General features: G+C 32.7%; 4 protein-coding genes across 5 annotated transcripts; 1 reads left to right on the top strand and 3 right to left on the bottom strand.

Annotated features, from left to right (window-relative positions):
• Positions 1-611: 611 nt before the first annotated feature.
• Positions 612-7,218, bottom strand: LOC126772300 (organic cation transporter protein-like). Its single transcript, XM_050492592.1, has 7 exons — positions 6,968-7,218; positions 6,509-6,743; positions 5,820-6,075; positions 5,272-5,600; positions 3,580-3,874; positions 3,039-3,220; positions 612-803 (listed from the first exon to the last, which is right to left on the bottom strand). Exons 1-7 carry the CDS (start codon positions 7,189-7,191, stop codon positions 639-641), a joined length of 1,686 nt encoding a protein of 561 aa, XP_050348549.1. The 5' UTR covers positions 7,192-7,218; the 3' UTR covers positions 612-638.
• Positions 7,219-10,455: 3,237 nt separating this feature from the next.
• Positions 10,456-14,526, bottom strand: LOC126772456 (organic cation transporter protein-like). The gene is made up of 7 exons (XM_050492828.1): positions 14,285-14,526; positions 13,897-14,131; positions 13,529-13,784; positions 13,124-13,452; positions 12,363-12,657; positions 10,983-11,164; positions 10,456-10,651 (listed from the first exon to the last, which is right to left on the bottom strand). The coding sequence occupies exons 1-7, from the start codon at positions 14,524-14,526 to the stop codon at positions 10,484-10,486; spliced, it is 1,707 nt and encodes a 568-aa protein (XP_050348785.1). The 3' UTR covers positions 10,456-10,483.
• Positions 14,527-15,210: 684 nt separating this feature from the next.
• Positions 15,211-21,849, bottom strand: LOC126772294 (organic cation transporter protein-like). 2 transcript variants are annotated; one of them, XM_050492587.1, is made up of 8 exons: positions 21,290-21,849; positions 19,786-19,981; positions 19,236-19,470; positions 18,859-19,114; positions 18,426-18,763; positions 17,604-17,898; positions 15,758-15,939; positions 15,211-15,523 (listed from the first exon to the last, which is right to left on the bottom strand). In XM_050492587.1, exons 2-8 carry the CDS (start codon positions 19,965-19,967, stop codon positions 15,356-15,358), a joined length of 1,656 nt encoding a protein of 551 aa, XP_050348544.1. In that variant the 5' UTR covers positions 19,968-19,981; positions 21,290-21,849; the 3' UTR covers positions 15,211-15,355. The 2 variants fall into 2 exon arrangements, with proteins under 2 accessions (XP_050348544.1, XP_050348543.1); XM_050492586.1 differs by lacking the exon at positions 21,290-21,849 and having other exon boundaries at positions 19,786-20,180.
• LOC126772295 (organic cation transporter protein-like) lies at positions 21,465-27,654 on the top strand. Its single transcript, XM_050492588.1, has 8 exons — positions 21,465-21,563; positions 24,423-24,612; positions 25,150-25,250; positions 25,377-25,540; positions 25,773-26,151; positions 26,902-27,137; positions 27,231-27,412; positions 27,499-27,654. Exons 1-8 carry the CDS (start codon positions 21,517-21,519, stop codon positions 27,634-27,636), a joined length of 1,437 nt encoding a protein of 478 aa, XP_050348545.1. The 5' UTR covers positions 21,465-21,516; the 3' UTR covers positions 27,637-27,654.
• The last annotated feature ends 149 nt before the right edge of the window (positions 27,655-27,803 follow it).

The raw sequence follows: 27,803 nt of genomic DNA, 5'->3' as shown, positions 1-27,803 counted from the left end.
ACTTTCAGGTATACGACAGGTGTTGTATCTGTCTCGTTGATCCACTGAGTTAGCTGCCGTGGCCGATGTCGTTCAGGACCACATCATCATCCCGGCAGGCCTTAAGAATGTTCGGTATATTCCATAAATCATTGAAGCCATATCATTGAATCATTTAAATCCACAACGTAGAGATACGGCGGTGTGGTTATCATAATAATTATTATGTAATGGTCTTGGTAAATACTGATTTATATAAATAACTTGTTTTAGCTTTGGTTAAACAATGCAAAAATAATAAGTTTGCTGACGTCGCGTTGGAAATAATTTGCGTGAGCTTTTTGCCATTGTTTCAAATGGATTTTACTTAGTTTTAATTTTAGAAACAATATACCGTAATTAATAATGAAAATTATGATGCTTATGCCTTACAAGTACATATTTATGTATGTAATACACATTTACAATAACTTAATACATTAACTAATGATATCATTATATTTTAAGTATAAAATATATTCGAGCTAAACAAATACATGGTTAACAAAGCACACGTCAAAGACGTCGACTTCATATAAAATAGGTGTTAGATCTCAATACTCAAATGAATGTAAATATATTGCTTAAAAATTTGGTAGATCCAGCTGGTCTTGGTAAAATTAACAAGTTCTTTGAGAGCGGTCTGTTCTTCCAAGCGCTTCTGCCTCAGCCAAGGTGTCCGGCATCTTGGTCCCTAATGTTTCAGGCTGCGTGAGCACCAGAATACCTGAGAGGATTCCCATTCCTCCAAACATCAACGAGGGTATACCATGCCAGTATTCCATCTAGAAAGCGATATTAACGTTCATTTTGAATCTTAAAATTAGTTAAAGATTAAATTTTATATAGGATTCTATAATATTAACATTAAATGTATATATATCATTTTTTATAATATATATATATTTAAAACTAAGAAATTAAATATTAAATAACATTTGAAACACATGAAAAGAAAAGAAGAAAACCTATTTCCGAAAACTTTCCTACCTAAATGGACATATAATTCAATATTAATATTAACAATACTTAATCAGTTATAATTTTAGTCGGTATCAGCCAAGGCAAGGCAAGGCTATTTGGATATGAACACCGTTTCCGGAACGTTATAACTCCAGAACTTCTGTTATTATTGAATATTTTGTAAAATAAAAGGCTACTATTTTTAAAACTTTTTATGTGCCTATAATTAACATAAAAAACATAACAAATAATAATATCTAATAATAAATTATTTATAGTCCTAATGACATTTTTTTAATTACAGGTAAAGATATAAAATATTTATTACATATGTATGTAAAAAAAACATACACACATAATATCAGATCGTTGCAATTAAATTTATTCAACGAAAAAAAAATCTATATCTACTACTTTACTCTATTCAACAATTGCAAAAATTAATAATAACCGACCTGCGGAAGATGCGACGCTGGCAAATGAAAATGTACAATGTATTTTGAAACTGATTTAATAAAATATTATCTGATTTTTCGCTGGTTCTTCTTTTCGGTGGTAAATTTTTGACAATCACAGTTAACGTGTCCTTATTGAGAAAAATTTTTTGCCTTTGGATATTTTGTGCGGGTTGTTATTATTTCAGTAACTACCCGACTGACTTTTACGTTTCGTTCATTGATGTCATTAACATAACACACCTTGAGGAAATCTGCGCCAGAACTCTCCGTCAATTCGGATTATGAAAATGATAGTATAGGGAGTGAACTGTACCATCCTTTGTACAGTTGTCTACTATCAGTTGAAAAGGGACACCGTACCGTAGTCAAGAGGACATCACACTAAGGGAACGCTTCCGCCTGATATTAAAGTGAGTGAGATTATTTGTTTTATAATAAATGATAGAAATCATCATATCATATTTTTGTTAATCGATGATTGAAGTCATTTAAAAAAAATCTACTTAAAAAATATCGAGTGAGTGTTCTTGTATGATAAGCGCAAGTGATGTATTAAATTAGTTATCTTTTCATATTTTAACGAAGGGAAATATTTTTTTATTATCATATTGATGTGATATAATAATGTTTTTTTATTTGTTGCTAACCTTAAAAGTTCTATAATATTGTTTATATTATTTGTGGTTATTTTAGTTTTTGAGGAATAATATTTTACAAATTATCTCTTCAAGATATTCTTTTTTAGCGTACTCCAACCACAAGAGGAGTAAAGACAAATAAACAGTCGCGAATAATGGCGTTTTAAATGTCGTCGAAGTTGTTATTGAAACTTGGTAATAAAAATAAAATGGTAAGTATCTAATCTAACCTTTTTGTTTTACAAGTGAACAGTAGGAGGGGGGGGGGTATGTGGGGCTCGACGGTGTCCAAGGCGCCGAGTGCGCCCCGAACATCGGAATAACCACTAAAAAACCAGCGGTACCCTTTCCGTCTTAACAAGAAGCGCCACGGGATCGCTTTCGCATGCTACCGTGATCTAATCTAACCTAAATTAAGATATATTAATCAAAAATTTCTTGTAGTGCATAATATTTCAGATCTATTAACAAATCTCATGGGATATATAAATCCAAGGTTTGTTTATTTTTACTCCTTTTTCGAGTGACTGCTCTAGTAGGGAGTTGGTAATTTGGTGTGTGCTAACTAACTAATATGTGTCTTACAATAGTTCATTTGTAATTAATCAATTCATTACAATTATAGTATGAATGTAACACTTAAGATATATATTAATAGCTACACAGTGATGAAATTGAAACCGATATGTCCCAGTGGACAGGCATTGGCATCTTAGCTCAAGATCGCGGATTCAAATCGGGGCACCACGTTCTGTGTGTTTTCATGTGTTTTGTTTGTACTTAATTTATTTTGTTTTGGTTTTATATTATTACTATTATATACTATTGTACGTCCACCACCCCAGTATAGAACAGAGTGGTGGATTTAGTTATTTTTCCTTTAGAGAGAGGAGGCCTTCGTCCAACAATGGGAAATTTAATCGATGCTACTTAAAGAATACTTAATAAATTGAATACTTACAAGTACTGGAGTCAGAGGAGCCGTAATAGATCCGATTCGCCCAATCATGGAGGAGAAGGCGAGCAGACTGTGACGGAACTCAGTTGGGTACAGTTCTGATGTATATAAGTACAATGACGTCATCACCATTGAAATACCAAATTTCCCTAACAGGTAAATAATGAGTCGGAGAACAGACAAATCTGAAAAATACAATTACTTTATTTGAAATTGTGCAATGAAGTCTTAAAATTTTAAAATGATCTAATTATAATTATGTTTTTTTTTTCAATATTCAATAATTAAGTTATGAATTCTTGATATTATATATTTTGAGTTTCGACGTAGTTATGCAAAATTGATCCAGCCAAAATCTTTTGAAAGAGTTTCTATAAAATTAATATAACAAAATAACAATACCGTTGGTTTGAAAATAGTTACGTAGTAACATGGATATTTTTGCACCGACTAAGGTTGATATATAAAGATAATTTATACCAATAATACAAAAATAGATTTTCAAACACTGGAATATTTTCCGTCAATTATAAATAAAACTTACCATTGGGAATGAAGACGAAAACAATGTTACATACAGCACTAAAGAAAAACCCGGACGATAGAGTTGCTCTTCTACCAACCCTGTCGAGTACCAGAACTGCAGTGAAGAAACCCGGAATTTCAATAGCACAGGTCAAAATGTAATTCAAATATATTGTGTCCGAGAGACTCGTCGAATCGATGGACAGTCCGTAATACACGAATACAGTAGTAATCCACCAGACGGGCGTGGTGCACACTCGCCGGAGCAACACCGGAGAGCGCACGATCGACGCCGTTAGGCTTCTATTCCCTTCCTAAAAATGTAATATTCATTCAAATTCTCAAATAATTTACAAAATGCTTACTCCAAGTCAGCTCTTGGATCTTTTAGTTTTCCTAATTAGTTTAGATACTTTTATGTTACTTTCTAAGGTTAAATTGAAGGGCTCCCAGCATGTCTACTAAAACAGGGAATATAGTGAATCTGTTATCCTGCAAAACAACTGCTTATATTGATTTTGTATATAAAAAATCTGAGTTGAAATAAACATCATCCTGTTAATGTCGTTTGGATCTTATTACATTATAAACACAAATAAGGCACAAGGAAACTCAATGGTGCTTGACTGGTTTGAACCCGCAGTCTTCGGTTAAGTTCCACGTACTATAACCACTGAGCCATGTTGAAAAGCCTAAAACAATTTAAGCATTTAAACCTTTAGTTAATACAATAAGAGTTTTAATTTTTAACAAATAAAATGACACAATATTTTTTATGTACGAGTATTTGATTTTCTAAAAAATATTTTTTTATATCTAATATAGTTTTATCCTTTTTTTTGAAATTCACGTGAGTTTAGCTGCGGCGGAATTTAATAAAAATTATGCATAAAATACGTTAAACGGTTATTATCTTAATGAATTAATAGATTGGTGTAATCTACATATAAATGATTACATTGATAAAAAAGCGATTTGAAGAAAGCCTTGATTTATAAATTGTTATTTATACACTAGAAATTGTAACTGTAACTGTAACAGCCTGTTAATGTCCCACTTCTGGGCTAAGGTCTCATCTCCCTTTTGAAGAGAAGGTTTAGAGCTTATTCCACCACGCTGCTCCAATGCGGGTTGGTAGAATGCATATGTGGCTGAATTTCAATAAAATAAGACACATGCAGGTTTCCTCGCGATGTTTTCCTTCACCGTCAAGCACGAGATGAATTATAAACACAAATTAAGCACATGAAAATTCAGTGGTGTTTGCCTGGGTTTTAACATACGATCATCGGTTAAGATTCACGCGTTCTAACCACTACTCCATCTCGGCTATATATATACAAGAAATTGTACCCGTTCAATTCAAAATGAAAACAAATTAAAGCAATATTGCTAGAAAAATTATCTTCTTATGTACTTTGTTACGTAGTTCACAATACCTTTAGATTCTTTGTTATTGTTGTGTATTATTATTTATTTTAATTGCCAACAATGCTATACGCTAAACGTTATAATATTATAAATAATTTTGTTCAAAATATTACTCAGTTTTTGAGCACTTTATCGATCTTCTTTGTGGAGTTACTGTTTTTTAAACGATAGATAAGCTGTAAATGACTGACACCTAACACCAGATGCAGTAGAAACAGGTAATGTATGTACTGGAATGACAAAATATGAAAGATATATGCGTAGCTATATAAGTAAGTACCTTTAAATGAGGCTTTGAGTGTTTCGAATTATTTATCAATGCTTCCAAAGATTTATCACTTATTTGCGTCTTATTCAACCTAGCCACTGTTTCCAACACCTTCGTCGCTTCAACGTACTTTCGTTTAGACAGTAACCAACGAACACTCTCCGGTAGAATAGCGTAGTAACTTATCACCAGGAAGCCAGGGATATGAAGAGCCATGATCATGTAACGCCAAGGTTGAACCAGCCAAGCTACAGCACCAAGCACTACTTGCCCTGTTGCGAAGATTGAGGACAAAGTCGCACTTGTAACCACACGGTATTTTGGACCGACCAGCTCTGCGGCTACAAAATAACACATGTTAAGTGTTAAATAAGTAAAAATAAATATAAAGACCACATTTTTTAATAAAAGTACATTATTTATAAAATTTTTAATTCTACATCTACACTACACCCTATTCAAATATATACTATATACACTAAATACTATTCAAATATAAAAATAGCATCATCTTGTTTTAGTATATATATGTAAAATGTAAATATATCAAGTATTCGAACCGAAAATATAAGCTGAACTGAATGTGCCGGCGCCGAGCGTAGTTTGGACGATTTGAAGCGCCATGTACATCGTGTAGTTGACAGAGAAAGCTCGAATTAAGCCAATAAGACTTAAATTAAATACATTGACGACAAGTGCAAATCTTCGTCCGAAGCGATCCGAAATGTATCCTGTGATCGGCATCGCCAATAAAATGCCCACGCTGTTGAGAGTCCCAGCCAAAGCCCTCAACCAATCCTGACATCCGAGGTCAAACTGAAATAAGTAAGTTGACATCGTGATAAAAATATATCAATAATTCAAACAAAAATTACTTGATGAAATAGCTTGTCCAAAAATATCATTTTAATACCATTATTATATAACGCACCCAGTATCTTTAAGCTTTCTAAAAATAAGTTGAGTAGTATATTATGTACTAATTGTAATTGTCCCTTTAAAAATAAATTCATAATTTATTTTGGAATAGTATTAAATTGGTAACAAGCAGTTAATATTGTATATAAGCAAATGCTAACTATAAAAATGTAAATAGTACGACGCAAATAGGATAAGACAATAAAGTGCTAATATCATTACACAGGCGGTTGGTATTGGGTATGTTTTTATGTTAAGGTTAAATAAGCGGTTAAATTGCAACATTATAAGTGTTACACTTATCGTTATCCTACAAATTATTGAGACTTACATCGTAGACCACGGAATTGTCTTTCGAGTACACGTACCCGTCACAATCTATGGTTTTTGTTTGATTAAACAGACTGGCAGGACAAGATTCGAGAGATCCTTTGGTATTGAGATTCAACAGAACATATCTTTCACAACTTGAAAACCCTGAGCTGGTCTGCGGTAGCACGTTCAATATCCATTCGGGATCATACTTTTGAGATTTATCTTGTTCATTGCATTCTGGGATTCGACATCTAAAATATTTTTGTCATAATATGTAGGATTATATTCTGTTTTACGATCACCTAACGCACCAAGCGTATTCTTAACATATCTATGATGACAAAAAGGGATAAATACATGTTTAACTCTAAACGCCTGCTGAAAAATGCTTTTAAAGAAAGCCATTTCTAAAATCTGGGACTTCCCTACATAAAATGTATTATTATTATTAATGTAAATAGTTTAAAAATATTACCTATGCGGTATTGCGGCTGCAGAAAATATATATTCACTCATGAAAGCGGACATCATAATAGGTATCGTGACCAGTAGAATATTTCTCATTTGAAAGCACCCGAATTGCCCTAGCTCGTTAATCAACACATCGTCCAGATCCAAGGGTTTACCGTTAATAATTTCTTCTCGTTCTTTATCCACGATTTCTTGTTCTGGTGTGTCAGATTCTGTGTTTTTACGCATTTTACTTTATGATTCAACAATTGCTTAGCAAACACTGCGATCCGTGAAGCAACTCTTAAATGAATGATTTGAACGCTTATATTTAGGTCAATCATTGCTTGTTAGGAATGACATAATATATTATTTACGTTCATCAGTATTGTCAATCAATTGATAATTAACAGTTTAATTAATCCGAATAGTTGTTCTCATATCAATGAGTCTACGGTTTACATAAGTTCGCCTTTAAGAAAATACTAATAATAATCCTTCAATGGAAATATAAATAAAAGTTTATTAAGCTTTTGCTATTCATACAAAACCATAATTATTTATTATTGGTCACGTTCATGATGTTGATGAAGAGCTGACATAGCCTACATATAGCTAGAACACGTAAATCTTAACCAATGATTGCGGGTTCAAATTCCTCAACGGTGAACAGAAACATCGTAAGAAGGCCTACATATGTCGGATAAAATTTTGAGACAAGTGGATACACCAATCCGCATAGAAGCAGGGTGCTAGAATAAGCTCTTGACCTTCTTTTTGGAGAGATGATGGGGCCTTTACCAAGCAGTGGGACATTTATGTGTGGTTAGATTTTTTTATTACTTTGATTGTTTAATGAATTAAAGAGCCAACAGTTGAAAATCCTTTTATGGAATTATTAATTATAAACTTTGTTAATCGTTTTCATAAGTACAGAAGCAAGGAGCAAGGTAAAAACTTAGCTCAATAGTTATTATAAATATGGTTGTGTATCAAAAAAATGACCGTTTTATCATATTTAAGATTTAAAAGTCTGTTAATATTTTAATCCTGTTTTATACTGACCAATACTTAATAATCCCTTTGGAGCATTCTCTAAACTTGTTTATTCCTAACCGACTTTTAAAAAAAAAGCCTGGTTTAGTTATTTGTTTCAGAGAAGAAACATGACAGTTTTCTTCGAAATTCTCGTAATTTTAAGGCATTACTGAAAAAAAAAATTTACAGCCGCTGAAGCAATTCGTGAAATTATTAAATATGAAGGGGAAGGTGTCCTTGATCAGTAACGAAGGTGAAAAAGAGTAGTAGACTGGTCCTACTGAAAAAGAGTAGTCATTAACTTATTCCTCAGAAATCAGCTAAGAGGTTAGCAATTTGTGGAAATTTATTGAAAAAACTTGCTGATATGAGATTTTACCGGAAGATTATGACCTGTGATAAATAGTGGGCTTACTGGCGAAATCCGAATATCCGTGAGGAATGGCTAGGTCGCGGTCAAACTGCTTTTCCGGTTGCTGCACGGGGGAAATTTCATAAAAGCCCATGCTTTGCGTTTTTTGGAATTTTGAAGGTGTTATCCTTCACGAATTTGTTCTTGATGGATGCTCTATGAACCCTGAACTTTACTGCGAACAACTGGATAAATTGTACGCCAAATTATCAGAGCGTTATCCTGCTTTGACTAACCCAAAAGGAGTTTTATTCCAACAAGATAATGTTCGTCCTCACACTTGCCGTCGAACCAAAGAAAAGTTTGAAGAACTTCATGTGTTCGAACTCAGCCTCATCCACCATATAGTCCAGACCTCGCACCATCAGATTACTACTTCGTTCGATCCATAGACCATTTTCTTCAAGGGAAAATATTTGATAATTTTGCATAAGTTGAAATTGCGGTCCAAGAGTTCTTTGACAGCCATCCCAAGGAATTGTATCAGCGTGGGATCGAGCAATTGGCTAGCAGATGGCTAATGACTGTTGATAACAATGGACTATACTTCAAGTATTAATTTTATTTTATATCAAAGAAATAATAATACAAATAGTTGGTTAAAAAACGGTCATTTTTTTTATACATCCTATTAATTAAAGTAAAAGCAAAAAACACTTTCTAAAACAACTAAGCTGAAATATCTCATTAGTTAGAACGCATGAATCATAACCGATGATTGCTAATTCCAACCCAAGGAAGCACCACTTCAGTTTTATGTGATTAATTTATGTTTATAATTCATCTCGTGCACGGCAGTGACTGGCTGTATAATAATAATAATATCCTGGGACAGTATTCACACACGGCCATCTGATCCCAAACCAAACCAGAGCTTATACTATGGAAACCAGACAACTGATATACTACATAATAATACTACTTTTCTTTTGTAAATACATACTTATATAGATGATTATACCCAAACTCTCTTGAGTTCATGCACACAAATGTCTGTCCTGGGTGGGAATCGAACCCACAACCTTCGGTGTGAAAGCCAAGAATCTACCAACCACTACAACCAGCCCGTCAAATAAATGCTTGGTACCTACTCAGATGGGGTTGCACAAAGCTCTATCACCTAGTAAGTTATATATTACTCGATTGATATTTTAATAATGATTAAGGAATGGTTAGTATTTCTTACATAGCCAATCTCTATGGGTGACCACTTAATATCTGGTGGCCCATTTGCAATTCCGCCTACGTGGTATACGCATAAAAAAATCAATATCAGTTAGTTGTCTAAATTTTTTAACTGAGTGAGCTGTTTTTTATAGAATAGGTAGGCGGACGAGCATATGCGCCACCTGATGGTAAGTGGTCACCAACGCCCGTAAACATTAGCATTGTAAGAAATTTTAGCCATCGCTTACATCGCAAATGCGCTACATCAACGTTGGGAACTAAGATGTTATGTCCCTTGTGCTAATTACAGGCACACTCACCCTTCAAACCGGAACACAACAATACATACGTGTATAGGTATACAATTTTATAAAAAAAAAGTTTCATAATCGATAGCGCTGATCAAATAATAACATCATCATAAATATAATTAACGTATATTAATAAATAATAATTATAATTTATATTTTATTTTCATATACATATAATAAAAGCTATGCAATATTTAACTTACGTTATTTCGCCTTTAAAATCACAAAGTTAATTTAATGAATAATAACTATAATCACATTATGTCATAAGAAGTACTGTTGTAAGGACAATTCCACGTTTATTGTAAGCAATAAGCGCCTAATACAATTCTAGTTGAGGGACAGTCTTAAAAGCCTTAGAATATCCTGTCATAAAGAGAAACAGTGCCGTATCGCGGACCGTATCCTTGAGATAGAATACAATTGTCTTTATATTGGTGGACAATTTGGGTGGCTTTACTTACATAGATACTTCTAAATTACGTCTAAACGATTACAAAATTAATAACTATATTGAAATTAAAAACAGATCGGTATATAAACAATTTGAATTAAACATAAGGCTCATGAAACTTTTCTTAACATAAAAATACAGATTCGTAGAAAGTAAGTATCAACTCGACTGTTCAATTTTGGAGTCAGTTCTTCCTAGCGCCTCAGCTTCGGCTAGCGTATTTGGCATTTTAGTGCCCAAAGTTTCAGGCTGGGTGAGCACCAGCAGACCAGAGATGATACCCATACTACTAAAAAGCATCGAGGGGATACCGTGCCAGTAATTCATCTGAAAAAATACTTATATTAAAATGTAATTCCTAGTCACTTTCTCTATGAACTTATTGACCATGATATACATGTTTGTTTGTCTTTGTGGGACTTGTGCATTTTCAAGTGTCAATAATATCGGTGGTTATAACTGTCCACCGATAATAAAATAAAAATATTGTCTATCAATAAAAATACCACTAGTAAGTACGAGAATCAACGTTGCGTGGCTTAACGTCGGGAAAAATCAAAAAGGAGGAGAATCAAATAAATAAAATTATATGGTCTAATGGTAATCAACAAGAAATACAATAAACAAGCTCTGTAAAATGAATGCCAGTAAAACTTACGAGCACAGGAGTAAGCGGCGCCGTAATAGATCCAAGTCTGCCAATCATAGAGGAGAAGGCGAGTAAGCTATGACGGAACTCCGTGGGATACAGTTCCGAAGTGTACAGGTACAATGACGTCATCACTACCGAGATTCCAAACTTACCCAGCATGAAAATTACCAAACGAACAACATATAGATCTGAAAGCAAATAGATTAAGTAACTATTGGCTGGTTAGATTATAGCCTAGGATAACGTTTTAAACGTTTTAAATGTTTTAAAGAGGAAATGTACAACAGAGATGAATCAGCAAGAAAATGAATAGCTTTTTTTCATTAATTTAATTACATTACTACTAGTATTACAACTAATTAACAAATCCTGCACGATAATCAACAAATACAATCCCCACGCTTCCTCATCATTCATATTAGTATTCTAATCATTTGATAATAATTTAATATACATAAAACTAAGCAAATAAACACTACATGATTTTACAGTATTTTGTATAAATATGTGCTAATCAAAGAGCCTCTTAACCGTGATAAGTTCAAAAAATATTTTAGTAAAACGCCAGTACAATTTCTAGTTATTGTTCATGCTTAATCGATTTTGTAAATTAACATTAATTAATTTATCTATATTAAGAAAGCTTGTCTTTCTATATAATAATAATAATAAATTTTATATAAATATAATAAAATAGATGAAAAAAAATTATAAAAGAGATTTTTTCAACAAACTACTGAGTAGGATAGAAAACATTAAATAAATACAAAAGTTTTAAACACCTACAATCATACAAAATCTTAAATACAATTTACAATAAGATTATCAGATTAACTTGAATGCAACGTACATACATACTTGTACATATATACGTGTTAGCTTTGTGGAAAAAAATAAAAGTAGAAACAGTTCTATTGACCAAAAAATATTTTAGAACATATGTATAAATAACCTCTTATGATGTCACACAGATAAGAAGATTATTAACTCAATTGATAAGAAAATATTCCAAATTACGAAACTGATTTACCTTTTGTTATGAATAAAACATTATTTTTAAACGCGATGAAATAAAAACTACTCACTATATCAGTCTACGTTTTGAATATTAAAATCACTAAAAATATTTACAATTCATACTAATTTCAAATATTTAACAAAATCGTAATCAAAAGAAACGATAAAGATGCTATGTATGTCTATTTGTTACGTTATTACAACTAAGCCACTAACCGGATTGTAATTTAACAAAGAGGTAGGCGTGAACTTGAATAAGGGTATAGGCATATAAATAATAGGATTTACGATGGTAGGAGTCGCAGGGAATAGCTTGTATATTAATATAAATGACATACTATTTGATAATGAAATACAAAATTTACTAACCGTTAGGAATGAAGACAAAAACTATATTGCACAAAGCACTAAAGAAGAATCCACACGAGAGCGTGGCCTTTCGACCAATGATATTAAGTATAAAAACTGATGCAAATGAACCTGGAATTTCAACCGCACAGGTCAAAATGTAATTCAAGTGCATCGTATCAGAGAGACTGGTCGAGTTGATGGACAGCCCATAGTAGACGAAGGTAGAGGTGATCCACCATATTGGAGTGGTGCAGACTCGTCGAAGTAAAGTTGGTGACCGTACTATACTCCGAATCAATCCTGGATTATTAGTCTACAACAAACAACATCAACTGTAAAAGTGAAAATATATATAATAATCCTATACCTAATATATAAAGCGTTTGGACCTTCTTGAAATCCTGTAATGGCAGCTAAAATTTTCACAATTCTTTTGATCAAAAGAATCCAAGTTTAAGGTGCTAATTTGATCACGATGTCGTATAAATATATATTTTTTCATATTTGATATAATGTCACATGATTAATAAGGTTAATTTTAGTGAAAATATTAATTGATGTCCTCCTGACCGAGTAATGGCCAAGAGGATGGCCAATTTCTAATACCAGTCTGACGAGACTGACAATTTCGTTTTATAATAACGAATAGAAAATACTTTCCTAATAATTTATCTGTTTTTTTTTATATCAATGCTCTCTATAAATTGAACATAAAGTTATATTATTATTTTATCTATTGTTTAAATATTTTCTAAGCTTACATTTAAAAAAGTACTTACATCTAAAGCTTGGACGGATGTTTCTGGCGGATTCATTAAAGCTTCTAAACTTTTTTGACTAATTTGTTTTTTGTTCACCCTTGCAACAGTTTCCAATATTTTCCTGGCCTCGGAAAATTTCTTCTTCGAAAGTAGCCACCTGACACTTTCTGACAAAATCCAGTAGTAGCTGATAACGAGAAAACAAGGAATGTGAAGAGCCATTATCATATACCGCCAAGGATGGATTAACCAAGCGACTCCACCAAGTATTACTTGTCCTACAGAAAACATAGATGCAGATGCAGCGCTTGTAATTACACGATACTTCGGTCCAACAAGTTCAGCAGCTAAAAAAATTCAAAGATATAAGTTACCCTGAAAACATTTGCGTTTTAATTTAATTATGTGATCACCGATTCTTACCGAAAATATAGGCTGAACTGAATGTCCCCGCTCCGAGTGTAGTTTGTAAGATTTGTAGAACCACGTACATGGTGTAATTGACTGAGAAGGCGCGGATGAGACCGAAGAGGCCCACGTTGAAAACGCTGATTACCAAAGCCGTCTTGCGACCGAAACGATCGGAAATGTAACCAGTGATCGGTAGCACGAGTAACGTTCCTACGCTATTAAGAGTACCTGCTAACGCACGGAGCCAGTCCTGACATCCGAGATCAAACTGAAAAACATTTTTATTTTATGAAAGGTCATAAAATACATCATATAATAATTTTTGAAAAATATAAAAGAAATTATTAATTATTAACAAACACTATTTTTGAAACACTCACATCATAAACAATAGAATTGTCTCTCGCATACACGTAACCATCACACTCAACAGTTTCCAAGTTGTTGAAGAGATCGGCAGGACAATACTTGAGAGTACCATTAGTACCAAGTTCTCGAGGAACGTATCTCTGACAGCTAGAAAAACCTGAGCTCGACTCCGGCACAGCGTTCAAAATCCACTCAGGATCATATTGGTGCAACTTTCCGTATTCTTCGCATTCTGGAATTCGACATCTATTTTTTTTTTAAATTAAATTTCATTAATATTTGTTATGCTGTAAAATTAATTTGTAAAAGTAGCATTAAAAATTAATGTAGGGTTTTATTTGTTGTTTTAGTTGTTGTTGGTTTTCAATTAATTGAAATAATTCCTAATCAAATAATTACCTATGTGGTATTGCAGCTGCCGAGAAAATGAATTCACTCATAAATGCTGACATCATAATGGGTATTGAGACAAGAAGGATATTTCGAAGTTGGAACCACCCAAATTGTCCCAATTCATTGATCAAAACATCATCGAGATCTAAAGGTTTCACAAAACTGCTTACTGGTCTGTTATTGCCAATATCCTCACTATATTCTTTTGACGGAGCATTCTCTTCGCTGTCCTTATTACCGGTGGACATTTATTATGATTTATTTTAGTAAGTCAATATCAAAATTCCCACATGCGACGAGCGACACCCACGGTGTGTGCAAATAAATTATTTCAAAATATGTTAAATATTACTTCAATAGGATAGAACTTTTATCAAGTTTTTCTTTATCAGAGCGCTAATTATCTGCTGCTTATAAATCCACCGTATAAATATATGAATATTTCATGCCGTATTTTGACGCATTCAATTAAATATTCATTATAAATAAAATGTACAAAGATTGCAAACCTTGCTGTAGTGTAATTTCATATTCTTTTTAAATTAAAACACAATCGGATCGAAAATCAAAGATTAACACGATGGTAGCTACAGTTCTTTCGGGTTTTTAAATGTATAGTATGTTTAATGATTGATTTTCAACAAATCAACAATGCAACAATCACCGAAGAATGGTACGCTTATACATATAATAAGGAGACTGATAGACAAAGTCACCAAGAAAACATACGATTAAATATATTTAAAAGTATGCCAACAACGCGTCGGTTCATATAATAAGTATTTATTAAAGAATAAGTTGCGACTATTGATTTAGACAAATATAAGATTATGTTTGAGTACTTATTTTTTATTTATTTTACAAGTTTTATATAAATATAATTATTATTATCTATGTATAATATAATTCTTCATATTTCGTAATGCCTGGCTTACTTTATTGTAAGATCTAGCTTAATATTTACAATTATTATAGTTAAAGATGTTATTTATTTCAATTAAACTTTAGTTGTTCTACAAAACATAAGGCGTATGAAACATTTCTTAACAAAAAATACAGATCCGTAGAATATTACAATCAGCTCGATCGTTCAAGTTTGGAGTCCTTCTTGCCAAGAGCTTCAGCTTCAGCTAGCGTATCTGGCATTTTCGTGCCTAAAGTTTCGGGTTGTGTGAGCACTAGCAGACCAGCGATGATACCCATACCGCCAAATAACATCGAGGGGATGCCGTGCCAATACACCGTCTAGCGAAAAATATGTATCTTTAAAAAAACATTATATTATACATTCCATTTTATTTTTATTGATATTTGGATTTTTTGTTATTTATACGGAGTAATGTAAGAAGTAATAAATCCCATCTTATGTAATACTTCCCGAACTAGTGCTGATTATTGGCAATCATTAAGTACGCTTAATACTTATATATTGAATTAATTATTTGAATTTTGGATAAGTCTAACAAGTAGAACACTTACAAGTATAGGAGTTAGCGGAGCTGTGATGGATCCTATGCGACCGATCATTGACGAGAAAGCGAGCAGACTGTGACGGAACTCAGTGGGATACAATTCCGAAGTGAACAGGTACACTGACGTCATCACTACTGAGATCCCAAACTTACCCAGCAAGAAGATGATCAAACGCAGAACATATAAATCTGAAAAACAGAAAATTGGTTGTGAGTATTTTCTTAACACGATAATAATAAATATTACTATATCACATACATTGTATTCCAAGAACAAGAGAGTTTCGCAGGCGATACCAATATACGCAAACACAAGTGCACTCTTTATTCCCTCACTATTCCTCCGAAGTGACGATAATCCGATCACAACCGGAAAAACTTCGAGTGCAGAACTAATGGGTTTGCGTTTTCCTGTAATGTACTAAAAGCTCCTTTTGTCTTTAGTTGGCCATACTATTAGACTACGCATAGAGAGTGCACTTGTGTTTGCGCGCACTAGTCCTCCTTGAGAATTGCTGCCGTGAAATATTCGTAATCAGATATAAGATACTGAGATAAGCCAGAGTTAATGATATATAATAATGTAATTAATATTTTCTAATCGATTTATTATGATTTAGACGAAATTAAAAAATCTAAGACATGTATATTGTTATATACATAAACGCTATGTATGTATTACGCAACGGGTGGGTAGGTTACGGGTGTAACCGGTTGTTTTTTGCTTCAGAAAAATTAATTACATATTTTTTTACTACATTTTAGATAACTACGAGTATATTGTAGTATTAACGGTATCAATACTTACATGTATATACTTTTATAATGTTATGTTTCATGATTATTTCATATTTTGGTTTCCTCATAAATAAATAAAAAAAGGAATAGACAAATGAATTTCATTCTTCTACATTAACCTACAATCTACAACTTCCGGCTTAGTATTGAGAATAACTTGAAAGTAAAACTCAATTACTTTTTAGTGGCCCGGCTCGAAATTTAAATCCGGTACTTCGAGATTTGTTTATAAACAAGCAAATAGACTAATTAGGATTTAAAAAAAAACATTGAAAAATATATCATTCAGTTGCTACAAAATCGTCTTCGTAACGTATGAACAACATATTACTTAATAATACAACAGCGCTCCATCAATTCTGTATTAATCAAAGTGTTTGCCACTTGAGAGTAACAAGTTCAATAAATCTTTAAGTGATGCACTCCTTATGGGTTGTCTGATGACCTCGAAACAAATAACCAAAGTCCTACACTATACTTTTATGCACAGCTCTAAGTACGTCGTCTAATATTGAAGAAATATGGTATATTATTATTACTTGGCGATAGGGCTTTGTGCAGACCCATTTGAATGGGTATCACTCATGACTTATTCTACCTACTAGATTAGTTTGTAGAGCTATGTTCCGAAACCACTAAAGCGCACTCATTACGAACTGATACAATAAAAAAACAATAGGTTTTCTAAGATACAAAACAAAGCGAATACACGACTCGTTCTGTCTGTTTTTTTATTACGTAAATACGTAAAAAATCAAAAGATAAAATAAGATTAATTGATACATTAATTTATTATAACAACTAATTTTCAATTCGAGATAAAATTGAAAGCTTATTTAAGCCTTTTATCACATAACTTGAGTAATACCGATATTGTTATGCTCATATAAATACACATCGAGTAATATTCTAGCAAGTTTCATATAAAAAATATAAAAACAAATTATAAGCAATAATCATAAAAAAGTATTTATCACGATCATGTTGTCACGCCGTCAACTAAACAAATAACATCATAAACATTAAAATTAAAAAAACAATCACTATATACTCACCGTTGGGAATAAAGACGAAAACTATATTACACGCAGCGCTGAAGAAAAATCCTGTCGAGAGTGTGGCCTTTCTACCGATTCTGTCAAGTACGAGAACTGCAGTATAAAAGCCAGGAATTTCAATAGCACATGTCAGAATGTAATTCAAGTGCATTGTATCAGAGAGACCAGTCGAGTTGATGGACAGCCCATAGTACACGAATGTGGTGGTGATCCACCAGATAGGAGTGGTGCATACTCGGCGAAGTAAAGTCCGAGAATTTACTATATTCCGAACCAACCCAGGCTTTTCAACCTAAAACGCATAAAATATTTAAAATGACTATGTATATTGTAGTCAAAAAAATCATTTATATGAGATTATAAAATAATTATAAAAAGCGAAGAAAATAATTTATATTTTCATCAGAGGAGAAAGTTATTTAGGATATATTTATTAAATTAATTTTAAATAATAATATTGAAACTGCCTGGCTGTTTTCGTATTTTATACAACCAGAAATATGAACTCCCATCTTCAATACAATTGATTTTGCTCTTTTTATTTTGTTAATATCCGCGACGAAAATATGTGTGTACCATAATTCATTTAATAATTTCCTTCACATCAACATTTGTTACTTATATCAAACGTCACCAATCTTTATTGCATGTGTCCCGTACTGATTGAACATCGTTTTATTGTCGTATATTGACAGATATTTAAAGTTAAAAAAAATTGTTATACTCAACGGAATTTAAGCAAATGAATTGTATGACTATTAAATCTACTTATATAATTTAGTTTTTTAACGATTCTGTCTTTAGTATTGAATGACTTACATCAGACACTTCAACAGCTGAAACGGACGGTTGCGATGTGTTCATCAATGCTTCCAAGCTTTTTTCACTGATATGCGTCTTATTTACCCTCGCAACGGTCTCCAGAACGTTCTTCGCTTCAACAAACTTCCTCTTTGAAAGGAGCCACCTCACACTTTCTGTCAAAATCCAGTAGTAGCCAATAATAAGTAAACAAGGAATGTGAAGGGCCATTATCATGTACCGCCAGGGATGGATCAACCAAGCGACTCCACCAAGTATTACTTGTCCGACCGCAAACATTGACGAACATGTGGCACTTGTAAGTACACGATATTTCGGACCAACAAGTTCAGTAGCTAAAACAAATCAAAAATCATGAACGGATTGTAATACATGAACATGATAATGTTGAAAATATTCGATTTAAAATGTTGCTTTTAACAAACTTTACCAAAAATATAGGCAGAACTAAATGTCCCTGCTCCGAGTGTAGTTTGTAAGATTTGAAGAATCATGTACATGGTGTAATTGACGGAGAAGGCGCGGATGAGACCGATGAGACCCAAATTGAAGACGCTGATTATTAGAGCCCACTTGCGACCAAATCGATCGGAAACGTAACCAGTGATCGGCAGCACTAGCAATGTTCCTATGCTGTTAAGAGTACCTGCTAACGCACGAAGCCAATCTTGACACCCGAGATCAAACTGAAGGAAAAACCGAAAAAATTAAATAAAAAATTACAAATAAATAAAATCAGATCATTCTTATACTATGTAAACGTAGTAGTATAGTATTGTTTTTTACAAAAACCCTTAAAACGCTCACCTCGTACACAACGGAGTTGTCTCTCGCATACACGTAACCGTCACACTCAACAGTTTCCAAGTTGTTGAAGAGATTAGCTGGACAATAATCGAGAGAACCATTAGTACCTACACCTCGAGAAACGTATCTTTGACAGCTGGAAAATCCCGAGTCCGTCTCCGGTACAGCATTTAAGATCCACTCCGGATCATATTCGTGCAATTTTCCATCCTCTCCACATTCTGGAATACGACATCTAAAATTTGTTTGTAATTAAATCAATGTTACTACCGAAAACAATTATCATCAAAACGGTATTTTTTAAATATACTTGCTTAAAGTGCTTAGCTTTACATTATACAATAATAAATAGATGAAAATGACTAAGACTTAAATAATGCATTTTGCGATAGTCAAAATTAGATGAGAAAAACACAAGGAAATTATAATGATTATAGATTATATTTATTAAAATTATAAACATACTAGTATATAAACTTAGAGTAACAAATATTATGTATATTTGGTATCGTATAGAAGTAACAAAGAAGTTCTCATGTAAAATATTTACCTGTGTGGTACAGCAGCCGCAGAAAAAACGAATTCACTCATAAACGCTGACATAATGATAGGTATTGCGACAAGGGCAATGTTCTTCAACTGGAACAGTCCAAACTGTCCTAACTCCTTAACCAACACATCATCAAGATCTAAGGGTTTTTCAAATACACTTGCTTTCCTGCTATTGACCATACTCTGTTTTCTACCTGGAAGAGCGTTTACTCCATTTTTTGTAGTATCTTCAGACATTTTACTTCTCTTAGTAAGAGAACGTAGCGATATATAACGCGACCCCTAAAGGAATGATTCTGGGCGGCATATATCCATCATTACCTCGAAGACGCAAAGGCTTTTTATCGATTTTTATCAAATTGTTGGTTATCAATAGCTTATTAACGGGGTATATAGCCCAATAAATAATAACAAGCCAATCAAATAATCCAATACATTACTTCTTATAGTAAATACTAAAAGATAAACGATACTAGAGATAATAATAATTTCAATACTTCAACAAAAACACATTTTGAGAATTGTTCAAGACTTATATATGTATATGTTAGGTGGCAGTCTAGAGTATCTAACATTTTTGGCGTAATACAATAAATTGTAATATATGGAACATCATTAAGACTGATTATTGTAAGCATTTTTTAACTTTATCTCCACTGTACTGCATCTTGAAAAAATTAAGCAAATCTTCAGAGCTAAGATTGGTCAATGAAAAGAACTCGTGGATTTTTAATAGAAGGTTCCTATTTTAAATCCGCTTAAGCACCTCTGACTTTCGTTTGCCTTATTTATGTTTTTAATTCAAACTTAAGACAAATAATATTCTGCCACACATGAACTTTACCTGTAAATTGCATTGAAGTAGCGTGTTAAATATGTTATAAAATGTTTCCTTTAGTTTCTCTTAAGGTGGCCATTTTTTTTTTATAGAAGAGGAAGGTGGACGAGCATATGGGCCACCTGATGGTAAGTGGTCACCAAACGCCCTTAGACATTGGCATTGTAAGAAATGTCAACCATCGCTTATAGCCAATGCGCCACCAACCTTGGGAACTAAGATTTTATGTCCCTTGTGCCTGTAATTACACTGGCTCACTCACCCTTCAAACCGGAACACAACAATATCAAGTATTGCTGTTTTGCGGTAGAATATCTGATGAGTGGGTGGTACCTACCCAGGCGAGCTTGCACAAAGCCCTACCACCAGTAAATGCCACTATTAGTACTATTTCCCACACGAGGCATTTATGTATTGAATTGTTATCTTACTACTACTTCTAGACAAGTTTAAAATATTTATTTGTGTAACCTTTCAAAGGGAAACCAGTAGATTCCATAAATTTATATTGAACTCAGCTAAATAATTAAGCTATGATTTACAGTAATGATAGAAAATCGTATGTTGTTAATCCAATAACAATGCTATTGTGTAAAGCGAATACAATGCATATATGATTTCCCCGTGACCATAATACACACTGCAGATGACTTACAAACATTACCTTAAAGTGTAATCGCGATAGGTTCACTGCAGAAGAAATATTTGTCCAATTTATTATATTGACTGCTTTATTGTATTTATGTGCTCAAAATGATAATGGAAATGGAAAAGTCCGATGATGTGGTGAAAGTATCAATCGGGGAAAGTTTATCAGAGCTGGTGAGTGGTTTTGGAAGGTACCAAGTGTGGCAGTGTCTACTCGCTTTGCTTCCAGTGGTTTGCACAGCGATGAGCAACACCAATTTTGTGTTTGCAGCAGCATCTATCAATTACAGGTACATTTATAACAGTTACCGTATTTTATATCCACAAATATAAAGTTATCAATAATATAACGATTCGCTTGGCCTTATCCCATTTATTACAAGTCTAGTAGTTGTGTAGTCGTCTCTATCTCAAGTCTACTTTCTTGCACTTGGCATCCTTCACACAGATTATCCATCACACTTAGGATCATACTGTGGTATGACGTCACAACCCTACATATTACTAGACCACATCATGATAATCTGTTTCCTTTCAAATTTTCTGTCACGGAATATATAATAATAGCTTAAAATATTTAAAAGAAGAAGATTGAATATTATAATTTCTAAGAGATATACTAAAACACAAACAATGACGTATACGGTAAAAATAAACTTAAGCTTAAAAAAATGGCTAAGTCTACGCACAAGGAATTGATGAGAAGCGGCCGGAAGTAACAGTAGAAATAATATCTAATATAGTTCTACTGATATTTTATTACACATGCAACGACTGAGGTCAATTTAGAAGCACCAGTAAATAAAATATATCTTTACGATGTGAGTCGATTATTATTCGACCAATAGAAAACAGTTAAAAGCAATCTTATTTTTTTTATTAATTCGAAATCGTTACGTTCCTGTCACGTACAAAGTAAATTTTATAACTTAGTACTCCAATAACGAAGTCTTATAAATATCATCTTGTTCATTTTTACAATGTTTTTACAGTTTCTAGAAATTAATCTGCGAGATTTGCTTAGAGACTATTTAGAGCATATCTGTAATAGAGTTTATAAAATCTTTAAATATTTCATTTCAAGTACACCAAACGTCCCAGTTTAAGGTTTGAATCTATAAACTTTAATGCTTATTTATTTATTAAGATTCTCTAGGAGTAATTACGCCAACAAAACAAAAAAAAAACAAAAAAACTTATAGCTTATAAAAAAAACTAGATCTTAATACGCAATCCACAATGCTCGTAAAAAGCATTCGAAGTCTGTTTTCCGCCATAAATGCGCCGTATCTGTCAAGGTTCTTGTTGCCAGATACAAATATAGATTATTATTGATTAATATAAAAAAAACTCTCCAGTAATACTTAATAATAATTCGTACCACGTCTAATATTATATTACAATTTGACTTAGTCTTACACTTAAAACTAGATGCATTACCTATTAATTCGTCAAAGCTTATCTGCAAGATTATCATGTCAATATTTTTGTTGACAGATTAAAAATGTAGAATATTATTGTTTAATATAAAAGTGAAAGATACTCTTCAGTAACTTTTAATAATAATTTGTATTACAAAGTAATTGAGTGTTACATATTAAATTGAATATTAAATATTCTTGACTTCCAAAGACATATAATTTGTGAGAAAATATATAAGCATTTTTCTAAAACACGTCACGTAAAATAATTATATACTGTGAACATAATTTCAGCTTCTTTGTAGTTAATTTTAGTTTGTTGAAATTGATTTAAAATTCAAGTTTTTCCTACACAAACTAAATTTATACATATATATATATATTAAAAGATTAAGATATTTTTTGTGCTATAAACAATTAAAACAGTTGTAATTTTTTTTCTTATGTATTTTTCAGATAATCATAATAATAATACCTCACGTGCGCAAATATGATTAAATAATTTTTATTATCCATTCTATGCAATAAATATTAAAAATTATCTTATCAATCAATAAATAATGAAAAAAAATGTAAGCATGACGTTGAAGGACAGCAGATAATACGTATATTACGTCTCGATGCTGTCAATGTAAAAATTGCAATGTCGTCTAAGCAATATTGATGATTTGTAAATATATTGTATTAACTATATATACATATTAATACAACTTGAAGAAGACATAATCATTTTGTTCTCTAGCATCACTTACCTCACACGCCGGCTCACTTCATGTCAATTTTATTCGTCAGCTTACTGCAACAATATGTCATTATACAATTAGTTTGTCAAAACCTCTAATCGTTAACAAAAGTACAAAACTTTTGTTAACGATTAGAGGTAATGAGCATTACGATATAATTATAATTTGTTCACATCTCATTACGTAAAAGACGTCTTATTATCTGTCTGACCATAATATTCTGTAAAATTTAAACATGCTTTTCGATGTAGTTTTTGATGATCCTTCACCAGAAAATACATCGAATACATACAAAAAGTATAGCTACTCTTGGTAACAAGGAATCCATAAGGAATTACTTTAAAAACATATACACTGTTTCTGTAAAAACTTTCCATCTTAATCAAAGAATCTTTATTTAATATGAATTTATGTATTGAACAGAGCCTGTAATTGGCAGTATTAAAATTTGTATTAAGTATCTTTGTGTCTCATGTAACCAAATAAATTTTGATTTCTGGCTTTTACTGAAACGGAAATTTAATTTAGTATAACAAATTTTCTCGAAAAAACAGCATGTTGGTTTATTTAAATGTTTTAAACATACAAGGCTATTCATATGCAATAGAAGTTTATACATTTAAATATATTTAATAAATCTTAAATAAAATTTGATGAAATTTGAGAAAAGTCAAGTCCTAGACATCTGGCTCTTCGATTTATACAGGACGGAGTCCGAATATAAGGAAGGTTTGTAGATTGCATGCGACAATGCGGAGACCACGTATAACCAGCTTAACGTATTGTTGGGAATGGAAATCGGCATATTAGTTAAGAACAGATAGCTCAGTGATCAGTTCGGCAACCTTAGCCCTCGATTAATTTTAATGTGATTTATATTCAATTACTCGAAGAGAACATCCAGGGGAAAGTGGGTCATGTAAAATTAGTTATATTTTTAAATGCAGTAACTACCGTAGTATTGTTTTAGAATTAAATCTTGCAGATGTGCTGTACCAGAATGCGAAGCGACTAATGCTTCATCGGCTCTACCTAAGTGGTGGCCGTCTAATGCAACAGATGATCGCTGCTCGCGACCAGTTTTCGATAATAACAGTTGTAGCGTTAACGATTTTGTTTACTTTAAACAATGTGGTGAATATATTTATGAAACCAAGAATTCAATCGTTGCTGAGGTATATATTAAAACTAAATTATGTTTATTTGATAACTTCCCTTTTTTCCCAGTTATTTGTGGTTTCTTCTTAGACCGTGATCTGGTTGTGATTTATATTAAGTTTGACGTGGGTGTTTTTATATACTAACTGTACGTATAGCAATCCAAGTGTTATATATATACTAATTAATTTGATGCAATTGTCAATTTTAACGATTTAACTGTACATATTATCCTCATTTTCAAAAACACCAAATTCTTTTCTTTTTTTTTTATATGACCCGGGATGGCAAATGACTCTACTCCACCTGATGGTAAGAGGTAGTAGAGTCCAAACGCGACGACGGCCAGTACATTCTATGCCATTTGTAAAAACTATTACATTAAAAACAAAAGGGTTCCGGACTTATTGACCTTTTCGTCCTTGTTCCTTCCTCATTCCACTTGTTTATTAATATTTCTAGATATATGTGATGACATTACATAAAAAATAATGGATACATTGATACAACGATTTTTTCTTGATGGAAAATGGTAATGTGATGTAAAATTTCAGTTCCTCCTGGCATGTCAGGAGTGGAAACGAACTTTAGTGGGCACCATTCACAATTTAGGAGTTCTAATATCCATGCCTCTAATGGGTTTTATTTCAGACAGGTAATGTATATATATGATTTTTAATTAATTTGCTACAAAATCACTTAAATTATCAAGTGCAATGCTGCATGCATACAGGATTATACACATATATTGTCTGCCTCAGACTCATATATTTTTGTACAGGATAGGCCGTCGGTCAGCGATTATTATAAGCGGCTTGAGTCTAGGATTTGGAGCGTTTAAGACTTTGTCAGGAGTAGGACCGACTGGATACATCACATATGTGTGTATTGAGTTTGTCGAAGCTGTTCTCGTGACTGGCACGTATACTACATGCTTTGTGCTGAGTAAGTCTTCCTTTTTACATTTTTAAAGAGCAATAAACTTTGAGTAAATGGCTGTAGGATCAATACATCAAATGCAATAAAACATTTGACTATTAAAAATATAATAATTATTTTCAAATATTTTTATTCCTGTCATAAAATCATTTTATGAAAATAATATTTTTTGTACTATAGATAAATGTTTCTGTTAATTGGCAAAAATAATGAAACAATAATTTTACGTTGAATTTAGTTGTTGAGCTCATTGGAAGTGACAAGAGGATCATAGGAGCTGCTGCTGTGGGTATATCAGTGGCTATCGGAGAACTAATACTAGACCTCATCGTGTGGTACATTCCGTACTGGAGGAATTTTCTCTTGATCATCTACTGCCCTGTTCCAATATTTCTACTATATACATATCTTCTGGAAGAAAGTATGCGCTGGTTGATAACGAATGGAAGAAACGGTGAAGCATTGATTTTACTGCAAAAGATAGCTCATTGTAACCAGTTCGCTATTTCTGATAAAACAATTGATGAAATTAACAAAGAATCGAAGGAAACGAATGTTATACATGAAGAGAAAATTAATATAAAACTACTTTTGTCATCTAAAGCTTTATTAAAAAGGTACATCGTGCGTTGAATATAGTATAAGAACTCATTTAGTAGTTTTATAATATTATTAAAAAAAATATATAAGTAAGCTTTTTGTTGTACATTTTTATATGGACTTCAATAATATGGAGACTAGAAATCTGTATAGAAGACATCTTATAATGCACAATCGTGAATATAAGCACAAGCGAATTAACTATTCCTCTCATAATTCGATGGGACAGCAATCCGACACGCAAGGACAGACTTTACACGTTTTCCTCAGGATCTAATAGGTTGGCCATTAGACAACGAAGCAATTGATACGTAACTTATTATAATACATAAGAGAAGAATAAATATTGTTATTAATTTTAAAATATCTATTTAAAATTTTTGCTCACACATTGACGATAACCATTTAGTTTATCTACCACGTTTACGACTACGTTTCTCTTGGAAGGAGTATTTCGACTTCTTTGAGTCCTTGTAGTTCTCAGCAGTCACACTTTTGTGAGTAAGCTCTGAACAGTTTTGGTATAATCCATACGATACCTAATTTCCACGGGACTCACGACATTGATAGTCGGATATCTGCAAAAGTACTCTCTTATCCTCTTTCGATCACGATGTCCTCAACGATTATAATTTTGACTGATGTGTTCCAATACGTATTGAGTCTAATTTTTCTGTAAGGATTCAATGAATTATTCAATATATCGTAATATATGTAGTATAATAGTTAATAAATAGTTTTTAGAAGACATTTGAAATATATTTCAGGGTAATCGTTTGTTCGTGGTGGTGGTTCACTGCTGCGTTCGTGTACTACGGACTCATGATCAACTCCGTTGCTCTCCCTGGGAACAAGAACACCAATTTTGCTCTCTCATCCCTTGCTACCATACCTGGTGATATTATAGCGGTGATAACTCTTGATAGATTTGGCAGGAAAAAGACGTTGCTTGTAGGATTTTTGTTTTGTGGACTTTGTTGTGTTACCAATGGCTTTATACAAGGTAAAAGGGAAACATTTCGATTTTATTTTTGCAGTAACATAGAGCTATATTTTAATTACTTAGATCTTTGATTTTTTATTTATTATGTTTTAGAGTATAAAATTGCGTCGACTGCAATATTCCTGATCGGCAAAATGTCTATATCCGCGTGTTTCAACGCGGTTTATGTGTATACGTCGGAACTTGTACCTACATCAGTTCGAGGATCTTTAGTGGGCACGTGTTCGATGCTTGCGCGCGTGGGTTCTGTGCTGGCTCCGCTTACGCCTCTTTTAGTATGTTATAATTTTTTATAGCCTCAATCAAAGAGGAAAGATTGTTCGACCTATCAGCTCGATGCATATTAATTTATTGTTAACAGAGAGAATGGTGGGACTCATTACCAACCGTATTGTTCGGCTGCGTGTCACTATCCGCCGCAATTTTGACTCTCGCCACTCCCGAGACGCTTCGACGACCTCTACCTGATACTGTGGCAGAAGCAACAGCTCTGTCTTAGATCAACAAAAATACATTAAAATATAATTATTAATTTAGAATAATCATCTTTTCAACACAACTTGGACTATTGAAAGACTGATGAAATTTATTAGTTGAAATATTTACATTTTTTTGTAATTGTCTTAAATATATCTAAAAATGTCACTTCAAGTAAAAAACAATAAC

The sequence above is a fragment of the Nymphalis io genome, chromosome 12, assembly GCF_905147045.1.
Source record: "Nymphalis io chromosome 12, ilAglIoxx1.1, whole genome shotgun sequence".
NCBI classification, from domain to species: domain Eukaryota; kingdom Metazoa; phylum Arthropoda; class Insecta; order Lepidoptera; family Nymphalidae; genus Nymphalis; species Nymphalis io.
Note: the sequence above shows the minus strand (reverse complement) of the source record. Positions and strands in the feature narration are given on the sequence as shown.

Bases quoted from the DNA above. Each gene is read 5' to 3' on its own strand.
- LOC126772300 (XM_050492592.1), bottom strand. From the start codon at position 7,191: ATGCGTAAAAACACAGAATCTGACACACCAGAACAAGAAATCGTGGAT. The intron at 6,744-6,967 runs GTAATATTTTTA...AAAATATTTTAG, and splicing joins GCAGCCGCAATACCGCATAG to ATGTCGAATCCCAGAATGCA. The intron at 5,601-5,819 runs GTTCGAATACTT...GTTATTTTGTAG, and splicing joins CAGTTCAGCTTATATTTTCG to CCGCAGAGCTGGTCGGTCCA.
- LOC126772456 (XM_050492828.1), bottom strand. From the start codon at position 14,526: ATGTCCACCGGTAATAAGGACAGCGAAGAGAATGCTCCGTCAAAAGAA. The intron at 13,785-13,896 runs GTGAGTGTTTCA...AATGTTTTTCAG, and splicing joins ACAATTCTATTGTTTATGAT to TTTGATCTCGGATGTCAGGA. The intron at 12,658-13,123 runs GTAAGTACTTTT...TGTTTGTTGTAG, and splicing joins CATCCGTCCAAGCTTTAGAT to ACTAATAATCCAGGATTGAT.
- LOC126772294 (XM_050492586.1), bottom strand. From the start codon at position 20,024: ATGTCTGAAGATACTACAAAAAATGGAGTAAACGCTCTTCCAGGTAGA. The intron at 18,764-18,858 runs GTAAAGTTTGTT...GATTTGTTTTAG, and splicing joins TAGTTCTGCCTATATTTTTG to CTACTGAACTTGTTGGTCCG. The intron at 17,899-18,425 runs GTAAGTCATTCA...TATGCGTTTTAG, and splicing joins CAGCTGTTGAAGTGTCTGAT to GTTGAAAAGCCTGGGTTGGT.
- LOC126772295 (XM_050492588.1), top strand. From the start codon at position 21,517: ATGAGCAACACCAATTTTGTGTTTGCAGCAGCATCTATCAATTACAG. The intron at 25,251-25,376 runs GTAATGTATATA...ATTTTTGTACAG, and splicing joins ATGGGTTTTATTTCAGACAG to GATAGGCCGTCGGTCAGCGA. The intron at 26,152-26,901 runs GTACATCGTGCG...AATATATTTCAG, and splicing joins TCTAAAGCTTTATTAAAAAG to GGTAATCGTTTGTTCGTGGT.